The sequence below is a fragment of the Rhododendron vialii genome, chromosome 8a (assembly GCF_030253575.1).
Source record: "Rhododendron vialii isolate Sample 1 chromosome 8a, ASM3025357v1".
In the NCBI taxonomy this organism is placed as follows: domain Eukaryota; kingdom Viridiplantae; phylum Streptophyta; class Magnoliopsida; order Ericales; family Ericaceae; genus Rhododendron; species Rhododendron vialii.
The window spans coordinates 35,450,846-35,467,220 of NC_080564.1; the positions used below are offsets into that span (position 1 = coordinate 35,450,846).

Here is a 16,375-nt window from a genome sequence, read left to right on the forward strand (position 1 = left end):
CACCATGGTCAAGACTCCCAGTTGTTGGAGCTGGAATGATTAAAACATATGAGCTCCCATAATATTTAGAAATATAGTCTTTGAGCATTTGCACCCCCATTATCCTGGCAAAACAATAATCAAATAAAGGTACTGCAATATTATTTTAATTTTATATAGTGTAATTTATACAATAAGCAAATAAAGGTAGTGCATGTTCGGGCCTGAAGGCACGGCTCGAACGATCAACACACGTAAATGAGTTTTGGACTCGCGATTTTATTTTTTCCTCAAATTCAGATCGTCGCACAAATCATGGAGTGAAAACTTTCAATGAATCATCACAATTTCCGTAATGTAGTTTCTCAATACAGTATTGAAAATTCAAATGAGATTTAGAGGGTTTTGATATTGCCCGTGCCTGAAGGTGCGACGAAACATGTGTTGAAACAAAAATTGAATTACCCTTTTTACCAATGAACACAAAATCTCCCATAAGACATGTTTCGTCGCGCCTTCAGGCTGTGTCTCAAATAAACTTCAAATAGGGTCCATTTATTTGAATTATGTACATAAAGGACTACTCTTGCCTTTCCACAAAAAAAAAAACTTTTACTCTTCTCTACTAATAACCACGTTCTTCATTTAACCTGACTTCTCATCAAAAAGCACAGCTTGAATCGCAGCCAAATAAGCAGCAATGCTATAGCTGGAGTAGAGTGAATCTAATATTCAAAGCTGACAAATATCCAGACATGTAAATGTAGAAAACAACAAATAATGCTACCTGAAGTTTATGTTTGAATGGTTCTTCGAAACTGGCCATTATGGGGGAACAAAAATATCACTGTTGGCTAAAAAGTCTTCCGTTAAAAAAAACCCCTTTATATTACCAAGTCTCACTGTCTGCCAATCACCACCACGAACACCAACATGTCTTTTTACCAAGTCTCAAATACTGCAAGAATTGGAAAGAAAAAAGAAGTTTGGTATCAATCGACACTTATCAATGTCAAAATATAGGATTAAGTAGCTTAAAAACTTAATCTAAGTGAAGCCATCTAAAAAAAGAAACTGATAACACACATTAGTACATTCTCGATACCGAGATTATCTCTATAATTATGTTAGAATCCATTATCTTCTTCGGTTTACCCTTCCAAAAAAATAGAGAAAGGACGATTATATTCAAAAAATGACAGTGGGATATTGTCTTATTTCTTAGGCCAAGCTTTCCTTAAACAAATAAACCTCCATGATAAAAGAACGCCACCTTTTTCTCTCATTGCCATTAACTACTGGAAAAGAAATAGTGCTTTATGTAATTCTCTAGGGTTTGCCCATAGCAAAGTGAATGAACATACTTACAACAAAGAAAATAAAGCTCTCATCCTGCATTCAACTATCTGATCCAACATTTGGGCAATACATCTTTTAGAAAGCATGTTGAGAAACCACTTTACTGAGGCTAGTGATTCATTGCATGTTTTTCCATTTCCTCTTTCGTTATAAAGTTTTACTATTTCAACAATTTTGTTCCTAGGATCATGATAGACACCGTGAACATGGTAATAGCACCGTAAAAGCTAATACACATAAGTTGTTCTTCGAACTACTCAGTTGTCTTTTGGCAAGAATTAATGATTTGTATGCTAATCAGTGATCGCCTAAGCTGGTTTACTTAATGACAAATAAAAAAGAGGCTTAGTTTCACAAACATCGTTTGTGGTCCTTTGTTCCAAACAAAGGCACTGGATTAAGAAGTATCATGCTTTTAGGCCAAGTTGTCCCGTATCTTATTATCAACTTCCAAATCAAACCTAAGATTCATCATCCCCTTGTTCTTAACTTCCAAATCAAACCTAGGATTCATTCGTCTTTGGTTTATTTGACTGACACCTGGGAGTGGAGACTGGGTGAGGTTGGAGGCTCCCAATGTTATTGGGTCCCAACATCATTGGGTGTAGTTGGCTCGTTAGAGCTTCCGGCCCGTAGAAGCTTAATCCCCAAATATACCATCTGCAAAAGAGAACACCCACACACTGAGCTTCAAGAGAAAATGGCAGGAATAGAAGAACATAGAATGAGGAAAACCAAAGCTTTCATGCATGGCAATCAAAGGTTGGAGGCTCCAATATAACTGGGTTCCCAACACCATTGCATATTCTTGGCCTGGTAGAGCTTTTACGGGTTGGATAGAACTATAGAAGCTTAATCTCCAAATACACCATATGCCCAACAAAAACCTAAACACTGAGCTTCATAGAATGAGCTGAAGAAATGCTAGATTGATAAGCAATTGACAGAGAACTAAAGCTTCACAAATTGCTATAAGCAATCCAGCCAAATGATTAGGATTGATTTCAAACACAATTAGTGAATCCTATAGTTAAACAATCAGAACACAAAATGAACAAAAAATAATTGTGTTTTGAACAAAAGCATCCATGGAAAGCTAATAACGAATTTGAACCTCCAATGAGTTACCTTGACGTGTTAATTTTGTGTTCAATTAACTCATCAAGAATTTGAAAGCTAATGTATTAGGCACGGCGTGAACGATAAGCACACACAAATAAATATTGGACTCACATTCAATATATTAACCCGTGCCCAACGAATCCAACTATGCGAAAAACAATTACCAAAGCATATGCACTGGCCTGTTTAACTTGGATCAGCAAATAAAAAACAAAGAATTTTTCAATCCCTAACTGTCTTGCCCAACTTAGATAGGTTTGGATATATATTCTGAGTTATTACCTTCAATCAAATAATCTAATGGATTTGATCCCCTAACTGTCTTTCACTATAATGTAGTTGCGAGGCCTGCCAAAAAATATGAAAGAGCAATCTTGATAAGCACGGATACGAAGCAATTAGGGTAGCAATATCATCTAGTCCGGATTAGGAACTTCTAAACCACTAAAAAAATTCCTATGAAATTCAAAAAATAAATAACTTCATTCTCTTTCTCACGAATCTGTCAAATACCCCAAATGGGACATGATTAAACATGTAGTCATCTAATATTTAAAACTATTCACGATGCAACTTTGGCTTGCCACGGTGTACCAAACAGTTCATTGGCAGAACTCTTACAAACAAAACAAAAAAAAGCTCAGACACATATATGTACCTAATTTTTCCAGTAAACCCATATGCTAATTTGGAAATTGATGTAGAAAAACTCCCACATATGAAAAACAATTTCTAAATTTCACCTTTGACCCTTGTTTCATGATCAACAACCACAATCCATTATTCGATCAGTGAGAGAATGGCAATTGCTCTTTAATTCTTCAGTTTGGCCAATACCCAAACATAAAATCAAGTTCTTTATCAGTCTTTGTGAAATAGCTAGGATTGAGATGGCTTACCTGAAGAAAGAAGTGGTGACGATGCGGCCGATCGCGAGCATGAAGATGGCTAGGGTTGGGTACCACTCGTCGGGGACCGGGCTCGATATGGGTTTCACTGATTGACCCTGTTTTCAGTTCCAAAAGGAAAACACATAATGCAAAAATTAGAAAACAGAAACAAAAAAGAAACGAAATAAAAGAGAGGGCCAGAGGGGGGAGAAATTTGATACTACCATTTTCAGATTTGCGATCGGCTTTTCTGTTTGTCTGAAAGACTCTGAACACTCAATGATTATACTCCCGGAGGAGTTGATGAGGCTTGTAGAGAAGATGCAGGGAGAGAGAGAGAGGTTTTTGTAATCAGAAAATAAAAACAAAAAAAAAAAGAGAGAGGGGAGAGCGGCGGCGGCGCTGGCCGTCTTTGGTTGTTGAGGGAGGCGGTGGCTAAGCTGCGTGAGGGCCGGCCGTATTCGTAGAGAGAGAGAGAGAGAGGAGGAGGATTTGAAATCTTTGGATTTTGGAAATCGGATTTCCATATTGAACGGGGAATGTGTGATTAGAAAATAATCAACAAATGTGAAGTATTTACGGGCCTGCCATTGTATAATGGAGGGTGGAGATTTATGTAGGCATGAGGATAAATCTAGAGCGTTGGTTGTCTTTTGGATTCAAACACAGCTCTGTTTATTATATAGATATTGCTACTCACAAGGTTCAAAGGAGAAACGAGATTTTGTTTATGTGCATAACCATCGTCTAATTTAATACACGCAACCTAAAAATGATTGATTACTTGAAATTTTAGGAATTTTTACCCCACCCATATAGAAATTTTAAGAAATTTCTTTCACTCAAGGAATTTGCAAGGGCCAATCCTATAAAAAAAATTCTTATTAACCTAAAAATTAGTATAATATGCGATTTGGAGTTGTGCGGCCCCCCTCCTTGCTTGCATCCCCTTAGGGCTGCCCCTGCTAGTAGAATAGATTATTACGTATGCCAAATTCTTGCAGTACTTGTATTGAACAGTTCTTGCTTTTTGTGGTGCTAACTTTTCCTTTCTGATGATTACTGGGGTGTTGACACAAGTAAACCCTTGTTGTGCGGATATTCCTACTGGACAGCCTTCATTCCAAAATAATGTATTCACGCTTAGGGCCCAAACCATGTTGCGCAATAAATTTGAATTTGGCAATGAGAAGGCGTTGGCCTCTGTATGGAAGTCCTTCCAACTTCCAAGTACCAAGAAATGGGAAAAACTGTAACTTGGGGAGCAATAAGGCTCAACGGGGTGTACTTTTGATTCAGGCTGTTGCCCCCCTTGAACCTAAGTGTTTGGTTCAAAGCAATGGGGGACAGGATGGTCGCAGTAGTCCACAGCTGGGTGTTGATTCGGGAAGTGCGTCAGGGATTCAAAATCAATCATCTAGTGAAGACTCTGAGGACTTGAGCGAGGGAGAGAAGCTAAGACGGATGAGGATATCGAAAGCAAATAAGGGTCTCACACCTTGGAACAAAGGGAAGAAACACAGTACAGGTCATTAAAATATGTAACTTCGCCTAGCTTATGAATCAATTCAACCATTACTTCATTATTGCATTTTTGTATTTGATTGATTTTCTTATACTCGCAGCTTTCTAAATTATGTGCAGAAACACGACAGCGAATCAAAGAGAGAACCCAGCTTGCAATGCAGAATCATAAGGTAATGTCATCTATCTAAGAATAATTTTGTATGAAGCCTTATAATAACTTGATAAAGGTTGAGAATGATAAATAATTCTGAATGCATCTAGGATCCTGGAGTCCTAAGGTTCTGTTGATCTAATGAAGTTTGGCGTTTCCATAAATGAGTAAAACTCTCACTGTTAACCTGGTAGGCTTGCAAGTTCTGGCACACACACTCTTGCATTGTGAAACTATTACTTATGATTGGCATGATTGCTTTACTGAAGTTCAATGCTAGACTCCATGTTGAACATAATGAACAATTGCACCCTAGTTGCAAGAGAAGACTTGGTCAACAAACATTGTTGAAATGAGTGATCCACTTTGGTTTGCCTTTGAGTTGGTGTTTTTGCCATGACAAACCAATTTGAGTCCATCTCATGCCCAACTGCCGGTGCAGTTTAACTTTCCATTAACTCAGCTTTCAGTTGAACTTTGAATGTCACATTTACTCATGAGCCCTCCACCGCTGGCCAATGGTGGAATTTCCATGAGTAATTGAATCCTATGGGACAGGCTTCTGTTGGTGTATCTCATTGTGAAGAACCAAGGGATGTTCTGCCTTTTTGTTACCCAGAAAACAGCCTCATTCAGTTGTCCTAAGTATTTATTGTAATCACAATCTTGGGTTATGCAGGTCAGAGATAAGTTAGCTAACCGTCGACATGCTCAGAGGTATAATCTCTCTTATTATTTAGAATTTTCCTTCTTCCTTGGCTATTCAATCTACAAGCACTCGGTCATTAGTAGAACTTTTGGATATTCTACTTGTCATGCGACATCACTTATTGGACATATAGTTTTAATCTTGGGTGGTTTAATTCATTGGGGTATCTATGGGGGTCACGATTATGGACGTTTGCCTCCCCGGATACAATGATCTTCATGCACGCAAACAGGTGACTGTCCAAAGCGATAAGAAACTGGTCCAAAGAGGTGTTGGTGAACAGGTTTGAAAACTGGTTCGGAAAGGGGTGTGCGGAGTGTGCCAGTTGGGTACGCACCAGTTCGAAAGGGGCAGCAACACACTGGTTTGGTTCGCCTCCAAACACCAGTTCGGTTGTTGAAGAGTATCGGGTGGAGAGCAACTGAATTTGTTAAACAAAATTCTGAGCTAGAAAGTAAATAAAAAATTTGGCCCAAAAAGGATCGGTTAGTTAGGAAATGAGCCCGTTTTAATTCTCATCAAAGCCCAAAGCCCGAGTCGGGCCAGCAATGTGCACACGTGGTGTGGTAAATGGGTCAAAGCCCACTTTGTCCATGCCCTCTCCCCCTACAAAACTTGGGTACCCCCAGGGCCGAGCCCTTTATGCGCCACCTAGGGTGTTTATATCCATTGAAACTTTGCCAACTTTCCAATGTGGGACTCTTCACCACCTTCCCTTCCATATCAAATGACCAACTTTGGGACCCAATTGCTTTCACATCTTAAATGATTTTTAGCCAAGTAAATATTCAATCTTAGTCTCTGTTAAGGAAATATAGTCTCACATTGCCTAGGAGTGGAATGGGTAATCACTTAATAACATTTGGGATCTCTCCACTTATTGCCAATTGGTTTTGAGATGGATACTCCATCCGTCCCCAATTAATTGTCCACCACGGGGAATCCAACTATTTAAGTAGACAATATTATTACACCCTAAAAACATTTGTTTTCCAAAAATGCCCCTCAATTAAAATCTCTTGAGTTTGAAAAAATTAGTGCAATTAAATTCAAAAACTTGGCGGCAGAATTTGTGGTGAAAAATTGGCAAGAGCTGATCCTTCCAAAAAATTAGTGGCCGAATTGTTTGGAAGCAAATTTAAATTCAAAAGTTAAAAAGAGGCGGGTAATACTACTCCTATAATTACTCACAGCTTACCTCCTCTGTTTCCCTTTGTTTCCGTATCCTAGCCAAAACATGCACTGCTAGTTCAGTTTTCAAAAGAAGGGCAAAAAAGGAATTTTGGCAAGTTTTACCCATCCATTTTTGGAAAGTGGACAATTAATTTGGGACAACCCAAAATGGAAAGGTGGACAATTAATTAGGGACGGAGGGAGTATAAAATTTCCACACTCCATAGTCTCCATACATCAAGTAATATTTTCCAATTTGGACCTATCCACAACAACGTGCAGGACCCATAGATAATTTGGCTTAAAGATTGCAAAAAATATTTTTCTATAAATCATTTCTAATAGTATTTATCTAACAAACTTGTTCTAGGACCTTCCTGAGGTCCAATAGAAGTTTGGGTTTTGACCTTCAAATTCTAATTTCCACATGCTAAATAATATATTTTTATCATGTTGCTTTACAGAATTTGCAGCAAAGAAACAAGGAAAAAAATTGGGGCTGGAGTTCAAATGGGGTGGGAAAGGCGCCGTGAGAAGCTGAGGCTGCAGAAAACTTGCTACTTTGATTGGCAGAATCTTATAGCAGAAGCTTCTAGAAGGGGCTTTGTTGGTCAGGAAGAGCTGCAGTGGGACTCCTATCAGATGTTAAGTGAACAGCTTGAGCAGGAGTGGTTGGAAAGTATTGAACTGAGGAAACATACAAGACTGAAAGGCAACAAAAGAGCACCCAGGACTCTTGAGGAGAGGAGGATAATCTCAGAAGCCATTACTGCCAAATGGGCTGATCCTGTAAGGGCATATGTTTACATTACACAATATTGCTTCGTATTTTCTCTTGTAGGATCTATGTGTGCTTATTCGGCCTATCCGTATTGTTGGTGTTCCTTTAAGTGATTACCACTTGACCTAGTCACCTAGTCTAAATATTTCTGGGATTGAATTCTGCTGCCCCATGCCTGGATGGGTGCCTAAATTATGGTTGGTTCTAGCTTTGCATGTCCTTGTGTAGCTATGCATGCCCAGTGTTTCAAATGGTGCGCACCTCGCACCATGGTGACATGGTGAGGGGAGGCGCACCTTTAGAGCCTCGGGGAGTCGTGGTGAGGCGCAAGTCACCAAGGCGCTTGTGGTGCTTGCCTCAAGGCGAGGCGCTTAGGCGCACGCCTCAAAGATTTTTTGTCCATCTTTATTTAGATTAGGCCAGAATCCATCTCAACCATTGATCTATGATGCATAAAAGGTGGGCTAAATCCACAGGATAATTTCAATCATTGTATATAGGAACTAAGCATTAGCCCTAGAAATCAATCTGCTTCCATCGATAGACATAGCAGCAGCCAACCCCTGGATGATATGTCTTGCTTGGTATTGGTGGTTTAAACATTGAAATGGTTATGTTTTATGACATTTGAAAGTTTTAGAAGTGTTTACTTGTGTTGAAAGTTTTGCCTATATTAGAATTCTACTCGTTACAATAAATTGCGCCTCACTTTGATATGGCGCGCGCCTCACGCTAAGGCTCCAGGGGACGATTGTGCCTCGGTGCGCCTTGAGCCATTTAAAACACTGTGCATGCCCTTAGACTACCTAGCATTTCTTGGGGCTCAGCTTCCCAAGAGACCAAGTTGTAAAAAGTTTTGACCTACGATGAATACAGCTTAGTACCCTCCAGTTTCTGATATGAACTCGAATTTCTATTCTAGTTTCTAGTGTGTACTTCATCCTATTTTTCATTTTTCCCTGTTTTATGCCAACGGAAGCCGAGGTAGAACCCATGTTCCCAGCCAACCATCAACTTATTTGTTGTGGTTAGAGAAGTATCAAACGATTGGACATCTGGATTGAATATCAGTTCCAGTTTTGCCTTTTGGCTTTAGTCTCATTTGTGCTTTATTGTGCTAATCAATAAGTTGCATAATACCGAAGAAAGCAGTGTTCTAAAAGTTGGCCTACATTCGCACCTATATTTTTGGGCTTGGGTGGTAAGTAGACATTTTTACTGTTGTCGGCAATTAGTCGCCGATTTAACAGCTAGGCTGCAATTAATCAGTGTATGTTTCGTGAAGGGTTAAAGGTGTAATAGTAAATCGTAAAAGGTGTTAACTGTTATTTCAATATTTCAATATGATATTTTTAGATATATTATAAGTGACTAAGCCCTAAATCTGCGGAAAAAAATGTATATTCATAATGATAGTATATAGCAAAAAATAGATTAAGTGTTACTTTCTAGTTGTTACTTTGGAGGAGGGGGGGATTTTTTTAAAAAAATGGGAAAGCTAAATAATCTCTAGGTGTCGACTAGTTGGCCTAGGTGCTCCTCTTTTGCCCGACTAGCGCCTAGCGATTTCTAGCTAGGGGTTTTGAGATATTCATTGCAATTTATAATCCGATTAACTATTTCTTGGTTCTTTACGCGTCACAATATTATTTGAAGAATTTTGTCTTTCTACCAGGAATATCGTGACAGAGTTTACACTGCCCTAACCAAATATCATGGCTCAAGAGTAGGAGTTGAAAGGAAGCCCAAGAAACGGCCAAGTGTTGATAGACAAGCCAGACCACCAAGTGCCCCAAAGAAGAAAGCTAAGGAGACAGCTATTACCTTTGTGAGTAGGTTGGCCGCACTGAAATCAGTTTAATGTGCTGAAGATACTAATGTTCTGGAAATGCTTCCACCATATCCTGCACCAGCATATTTCCTGATTTGCTGGTTGGATCCCCATTATATCCCTTACATGCATCGAACCAGGAATAAGAGATCCCAAAATAGTTTGACTATCTTTCATTAAAACTTTGAAGCATTCTATTTTGCTTCCAAACATTCCTTTGCTTGACTTTGCCTTTGTTTTCTGTCATTTCTCGTGCAGATGGACAACAATCCCCACGAAAGCAATGACTAGTGAAGTCTAGTCTTGCTTTCAATTGTATGAAGTAAGTCAACAGTATTCTATGTTTGTTTTGCGTACCCGTTGAATCCTTTTTGTGCATATCACTCATGCTTTGTGTTTTGTATATGTGATGGATCCTTTCCAATATATGCCAATTGATTCTGGCATTATTCTCCTAATAGACCAACATTCAGGAAAATGTTCCCAGAGTATGTGGAGAAGTACAAACAGCAGCAGCTATCTGACGAGCCTGTTCCCGAGCGTCACAAGTCCCTACTCAGCTAGAAACCTCCACACCTTTGTTGGATGAAACTGGTGAATCTAAATAAGAGGACCAGAATAAGGTTGAAGCCCCTAGGGCTCTTAAAAACTGTGGGAAGAAGTCTATCTCAAACTGGATGCTGTTGTTACTTGTTTCTATATTTGGTGGTGCTATGGCATTGCAACTGCTTCAACTTCAACATTGAGACCAAAACGAGCACAAGATCCTATTAGGGGACGGTGAACATACAGGCTTCTTGTGGAACATCGATGGAATCCTGTTTAAGTGCATAATATGTTAGGGTTCTTGTTTATCTAATATAACTTGTATAAAGGGTATGGAAATGGATGAGGAATATTCCCGGCTAATATGGTTTCTCTTTCTATTTTATCGCTAGCATTTTGTTTGTCAAACATTTGGAGTATACATGCTTACGATGTCATCTGCATCCATTTAGAGCTTCTGTTTGGTTTCATAAGGTTGCTCTATACTCTGTGTCTCCACATCTCGTATATTCAGATTTCTGCACTTTTAACGTAAGTGCATGAAAAGTAGTGCTGGTGCTACCTTGGCCATTTAAGACTGCCGTTTTACAATTGGTTTGGTAATCCGTGGCTGCCGTGTTTCTAGGCCAGGCCAGGTAATTACCTCGATCTTTCCATAGAAATAGGTGTTGGTTGAGGTGGATGTTTGAGTCTGTGTGACATTGCCGGTCATACATCCATGTTACCGCGCCATGTTAGTATGTTACTGCAATTTCTCGATAATAGGAGTGACACCCCATTTGAAAAGGAAGTCCCACATCTGTGGGTTTACTAAAGTCGAAGTAATGTATAAAGACAAGCGTTGAGCTACTGTATAACCTGAGATTAACCTTTTGAGTCATGTGATTATGCTAAGGATTAGCAGGTTAGCTGGCGTGGGTCGTTACAGTTGATTTTAGAGCACAAACTTGGTACAAGCCTGATATGTTGTATCGAGTTAAGTGCCACGTTGCATCATAAAATGGGAGATTGTGACACTCCATTTGAAAAGGAAGTCCCACATCGGTTGGCTAACTAAAGTCAAAGTAATATATAAGGACACGCGTCAAGCTACTATATAATCTGAGGTTAACTTTTTGATCTAAGGGTTAGCAGGTCAGTTGGCGTGAGTTGTTACAATATGTTTCTCCTAAATATTTTTGCGTTGGTTTTTTTTATTTTGAAAAACTGTCTCTATCTATCCAATGTCAATGGTAGTGAGAAACATGTCGAACTATGGAGAATGTTGTATTCAATTCTAGCAGTTGGCCGTATGGTCAAAGCGTGAACTTATGAGTTTTTTCTTTTGAAGTCTCAGGTTCAAATCTCCATAGAGGTGATCAACTTTTGTGGGACTAGTTCATACTTTGTTGCTACATAATTAGACCCCTCGTAGTGGAGGGGGATCGATCCCTAAGGATTGGCCAAGGCTTGTGTAAGCGCATTTGTCATGGTGCACATAAGTTGGTCCAGATACTCTAAGTTATAAAAATATTATTAGAAATGTGAATATTGTTTTTGTGGAATTTTGAGCCAATGGATGGCTTACAACTTCTATCAAGACCTAGATCACATGATACTCCGTTCTCGTTTTTAAGTCTGGTTTTATGTTCTCGTTTATTGTCTTTGTTCTCGTAGACTTTAGAAGTTTGAATTTTTTTGAAAAACGCTTTCACATTTGCGCTCCTATTCTCGTGTTATGTGACTTAGATCATAACAATTTTATAATCGTAAAAGCTCCATTCTCATGGGATCTTTTTTGGACTTAATACTAGATAAATAACCATACAAAAATACTACGGACAAATATTGAAGTATACAGATCCAAACAAAGATATATCTACAGCTGTGCGAGTGCATGGCTCCAAGTAGCATTGTGAGATTGGTTTCGAGAGTACATTTGAGCTATGTAGTAGGTAAGATTTTGATACACTCTGTCCCCACCCCCCACACCAAATTTTGATGAGTTAAATTTGTTTTCTTGATGGGTAAGCTTGAATTCAATTTGAAAGCTTCTTCATTTCGTTTATCTCTACTTTTCTTTCGATTAGGTGTTTGTTGGTTTTCCTAGTTTTGGGATTTTTTTGGGCTCATTTTGGGCATATCTTTATTTTTGCTGTGTCTACCTTTCCGTTCAAGACTCAGTCCTCTGTTGCCCATCCATTCAACCTCTTTGTACTTCTATCTAGAACTATAAGCCACATGGGAGATCAGAAACAATGAAGTAAATTGCGGAAAGATTTGATTTTTCTTACACCACTGCTCGGCTGCATCTTTCCTTTTAAAGATGGGTAAAGTGGAAAAACTATAAGCATGCACCAGTCTCTCTTCTTAATCTTGCAGTTTCTTGAACCCTTCATTTCTGCTTTTTGTTTTAAAGGGATATCAAGGATTCAGCTGGCTGCTGGGGCATCAAATGTGATAAGAATAAATTCTCTTTTTCACATTTTCCTTTTCTTCTCCTTTCCGGTTGAATCTTTGCCCTTAGTACATGATGTTTGGTGTTTGTGTTTAGTAGACTAGGATGAAGAAATCTCCACTATACCCCAGATGTGAAGGTGGGGATTATGGTTCTGATTGTTGGAATATTTTTAATAAAATAAATATTAGTATTAACTCCTCACCTTTAGTGTTTTACCGTTACAATATTAATGTAGTATTGAAATATTGATTACAAAATAAAGAGTATTTATGCTCTATCATTATCTCTATATTAATGGTTATTACTCCTATATATATGTGTATCTCATATAAGGGAATTAAGAAAAAAAAAATAGAAAAGACAAAAACTCATGTTCTTAGAGATGTACAAAAAGAGAGATACAAATATGTTTGTGTGAAAGTTCACATTCTATTTTCTATATTTTCTATGTTGATTGGGCAACTCGGTTCATGACTCGTTCAAACCTCTCGGTGGTCGTGAACATCGGATGAGGAATGCTTGTGAGCGCTTGGGTTTAATCTTGGGGCTAGTACACTCCGGTGGAACCTTCACGAGGGGAGGAATATTAGCCTTAAGACAGTGACTACACGACTCTCAATCTCACAGGCAACATCTTTCCTACTTTCACTATTTTCGTACTCTCATGTTTTTCTTATTTGTGTCTTTGCGATCATGTAGTCCAATGATTCTTGTTATAAAATGATATTTGTGAACCAAAGTTCTAACAATTTAAGGCTAATATTATATTTACCCTCGATGAATTAGGAAATTGATATTGTGTATCTATTGAGCTTAACGTCCTTAACCAAATAGCCAAATGAAATATTGTATCTATTGTTATATCTATTTGCTTAAAAGCTCGATCAAATGGTTGTTCTTGCAAAATTTTACTTTAAGGACACGGTGGTGGAATCTTATAATACACATGTCCATTGTGTAGCCATTAAAGATATGAATCCATTGTTATTATTAACCTCAATTCATGACCAAATATTCTAAGCCACTAGAATTCGGTGCCTCTCTTTATTTATTGGGAGTAGTAAATTTGTGATTAATAGCTATAGGCACCGAGATGATAATCAACTCACTTAAGTTTCGGTTACTACAGTGAAAGTTAAGGTCTAGGCTCTTGAATAGTTATAATGACTTCCGTTTTGTTTAGAACATGATTTACAGTTATTGCACTACTACAACTCATTGTTTGGACAGTTACTTTTTGACAATTCTTGACATGTGCTTTATGGTACATTTATGAGACATTCATACATTCTAATCAATTTTTGCATGTGAGCAAAGGTGATTCAAATTCACATGATATTTGCTAATGGCATTATCTCATTGTTGCATATACTGTGGTGATCCATTTAGTGTGAAAAAAAAAAAATGACAACTTATTAATACAAGAGTTTGGTTGGTTTCATTTTTGCATTATACTATTTCATCGATATCCTAAGGGTGGAACAAAAGGAAAATAAAACAGAGATATTTGTTTTTCCTTTCCTTGGATGGAAAAAAGCTTTGTTGGAAACTAAACGGTTAATAAGCTCAGTTTGTATATTGTTAACAGTATCTTCTTCACAAAGTTATATTGAGAACGCTACTTTGTTATTACTAGTATAATCAGATAGTTCTAGTGGGAAAGTTGGATTTTCACATTTAAAAAAGAACGGAGGATTTTGTCTTCTCTAGTACAATACCAACTTTTTAAACAAAGTTTGAGAGTAAATAAAAGGTGGCCTAATAATGTTTCGAGAAAAAAAAAACCTCGGAATAGTTTTGGATTCCACTTGATTTCCGTGGAAGAAGAAACATTGGTTCTACTTTTCCAGTAGACAGATTTATTTAGAAGTGTTGCTAAAACCCTAGAAAATTTGACAAGTTTCTTGTCTTTGTTCAAACACATTGGTTATAGTTACAGCATTTATTTTGGGATTGCAATATAATTTGTGTATGTAGTGCATGATTGAAGTTGGTTCATACTTAATAGGAGAGGAAAACGTTTCACCTGAAATGTCTAAGTGTGATTTTGTTAATAAATTTTGACACCTTCAATATCAACATATATACATAAGAGTAACTGACAAGAACTCTTTTATATATTATAAATGAATGCGGTGATAATTGGCGTATAAGTATTGCATATTGTGACAGTTACAAACATAAGATTGATGATCGTAAAATGCATGATTAATGCTATGTGATTGGATTTTCTTGGAAAAAAGGAGAAAAAAAAAATAGCTTGTGTATTTTGTTTTATTAAAAAAAAAGAGAGGTTCAATTCCTTAGATCTAGATTTGGACTTATTTTTTGTTGGTGGAAGTATTTGGTGATTGATTTTACAGGTTGGAGCCGTGAAATTACTGTTTGATATCATTTAGAGTGTGATTGTTTTGTAGCTCATGGGTTATCATGGTTGTAAGTAAAAGATTTTGTGTACTTTATATTGCAAGTATCTATGCATACACCATGAGATTTTGATTGGCTTTGTACGGAGAAATGATTGGCTATTCATTTTCCCGTGTAGTAACTGCCCTATTTAATTGTCTTAATGGTCACCATTGTTTTTAAGGGATTTACAAGTGTCATTGTGGGAGTACTAGTAACTGTTAGTGGCTTTGAAAGGAAAAAAAAAAGCCCACTTAATTCGGCTCTTCTTATAAGGAAGACAAAAGGTTTTATTCTAAAAGATCACGTAAATTGCACGGTTAAAGGTTAGCGTAACAATTTTGCATATGGGTTGTGAATACTTAAGTGGCATTCTTTGGGATTTTATCACTTTAGTGCCCAGTTTCTAACAATAGTCTTCACAGTTAGAACCCAATGGGGGGAAATTATTATGGTGGTTACTTGTAGAAGTATGGCCAAGGTTTTTGTGTTCAATCGCCATCAATGGGTTAAAACTATTGCTTTGTGTATGGTTGTTTGAAATCCACATTGTAATAAGCATATGTACGCGGTTATTTTTCCAAGTCTTGTGCTGGATTTGGTTTTCCAATTCGGTGGAAAAGATTTATGTCTATAGATGATCTCTTTACGGAAAAAATAAATGTCATGTTCAATTTTTTCGTTATCAAGTCTATTGTCATATTTCATGACCCTTTTGTTGCCATGAGTAATGTGTTTTGTTTGGGTAGATATTTGTAAACTTGGTTTTTCAAAAGGTTTTTGTTTTGGAATAGGTGACTAGTTTTCAAATATTGTTTTGTAGAAAGGCAAAATAAATTACAACCATGGCTATCAGGATTAAGCTTTGTTAATAGATGATTGATTTTGGTTGCTACCTCAATAATGATTTTGGTTGCTACCTCAATAATGAGATTTTAAACCATGGTTATAAATGCTCGTATTATTTTGTGACCGTTTGTGAGCATATGTTTAAATTGCTTTTTAATAAGGCAGTGTATTTTCTATCATATTTACTAGTATGAGTCTCATTGGTTCATTGGAGTTTTGAAACTTGTGGGGGATGGTCAAACTTAATTATTTTGTGTAAGTTTCAAAACTTATTATATGAATTTATTGATTCTTAAAACCATTGTATACGTTCTCGAAATAATATTTCAGTATTCAAGTTTTCCCTTTAACAAAAGCTAGTTGCATACCTATGAATGGAAATGTGGGGGTTATTTATAAATAAAAATGGGTTCTGTATTCTTGGTGAATTTGTGTAATGTTATAAAGCTCTCAACAATGTTTGGGCATTTGAGGGGAAAAAAAAAGGGGGGGAAGAAATAAAGGGAATAAAGGGATTTTTATCTTTGAAAATGTTTTTAATGTCCTAGGTGGAGAATTGATCAAGGGTTTTTATCACTTAAAAGGTTTCAAATGTTTTAGTTTTGAGGCTTT

At 37.3% G+C, this 16,375-nt stretch overlaps 3 protein-coding genes across 7 annotated transcripts in view; 2 read left to right on the top strand and 1 right to left on the bottom strand.

Annotated features, from left to right (window-relative positions):
- Positions 1-16,375, top strand: part of LOC131335546 (uncharacterized) — a 36,574-nt gene that overhangs the window by 1,887 nt on the left and 18,312 nt on the right. The gene's annotated exons all lie outside the window — the stretch shown is intronic.
- LOC131335551 (uncharacterized) lies at positions 616-3,965 on the bottom strand. 3 transcript variants are annotated; one of them, XR_009202545.1, is made up of 5 exons: positions 3,575-3,965; positions 3,360-3,466; positions 2,743-2,808; positions 1,879-1,998; positions 616-937 (listed from the first exon to the last, which is right to left on the bottom strand). XR_009202545.1 is itself a non-coding variant. In XM_058370964.1 (4 exons), the coding sequence occupies exons 1-3, from the start codon at positions 3,875-3,877 to the stop codon at positions 2,775-2,777; spliced, it is 444 nt and encodes a 147-aa protein (XP_058226947.1). In that variant the 5' UTR covers positions 3,878-3,965; the 3' UTR covers positions 616-937; positions 2,743-2,774. The 3 variants fall into 3 exon arrangements, 2 of the variants coding, with proteins under 2 accessions (XP_058226947.1, XP_058226946.1); XM_058370964.1 differs by lacking the exon at positions 1,879-1,998; XM_058370963.1 differs by lacking the exon at positions 2,743-2,808 and having other exon boundaries at positions 3,575-3,962.
- Positions 4,373-10,526, top strand: LOC131335547 (uncharacterized). Of its 3 annotated transcripts, none has more exons than XR_009202544.1 (7): positions 4,373-4,878; positions 4,995-5,047; positions 5,708-5,745; positions 7,375-7,699; positions 9,367-9,623; positions 9,781-9,844; positions 9,984-10,037. XR_009202544.1 is itself a non-coding variant. In XM_058370958.1 (7 exons), exons 1-6 carry the CDS (start codon positions 4,482-4,484, stop codon positions 9,811-9,813), a joined length of 999 nt encoding a protein of 332 aa, XP_058226941.1. In that variant the 5' UTR covers positions 4,376-4,481; the 3' UTR covers positions 9,814-9,844; positions 9,996-10,526. The 3 variants fall into 3 exon arrangements, 2 of the variants coding, with proteins under 2 accessions (XP_058226941.1, XP_058226942.1); XM_058370958.1 differs by having other exon boundaries at positions 4,376-4,878; positions 9,367-9,519; positions 9,996-10,526; XM_058370959.1 differs by having other exon boundaries at positions 4,378-4,878; positions 9,367-9,519; positions 9,984-10,526.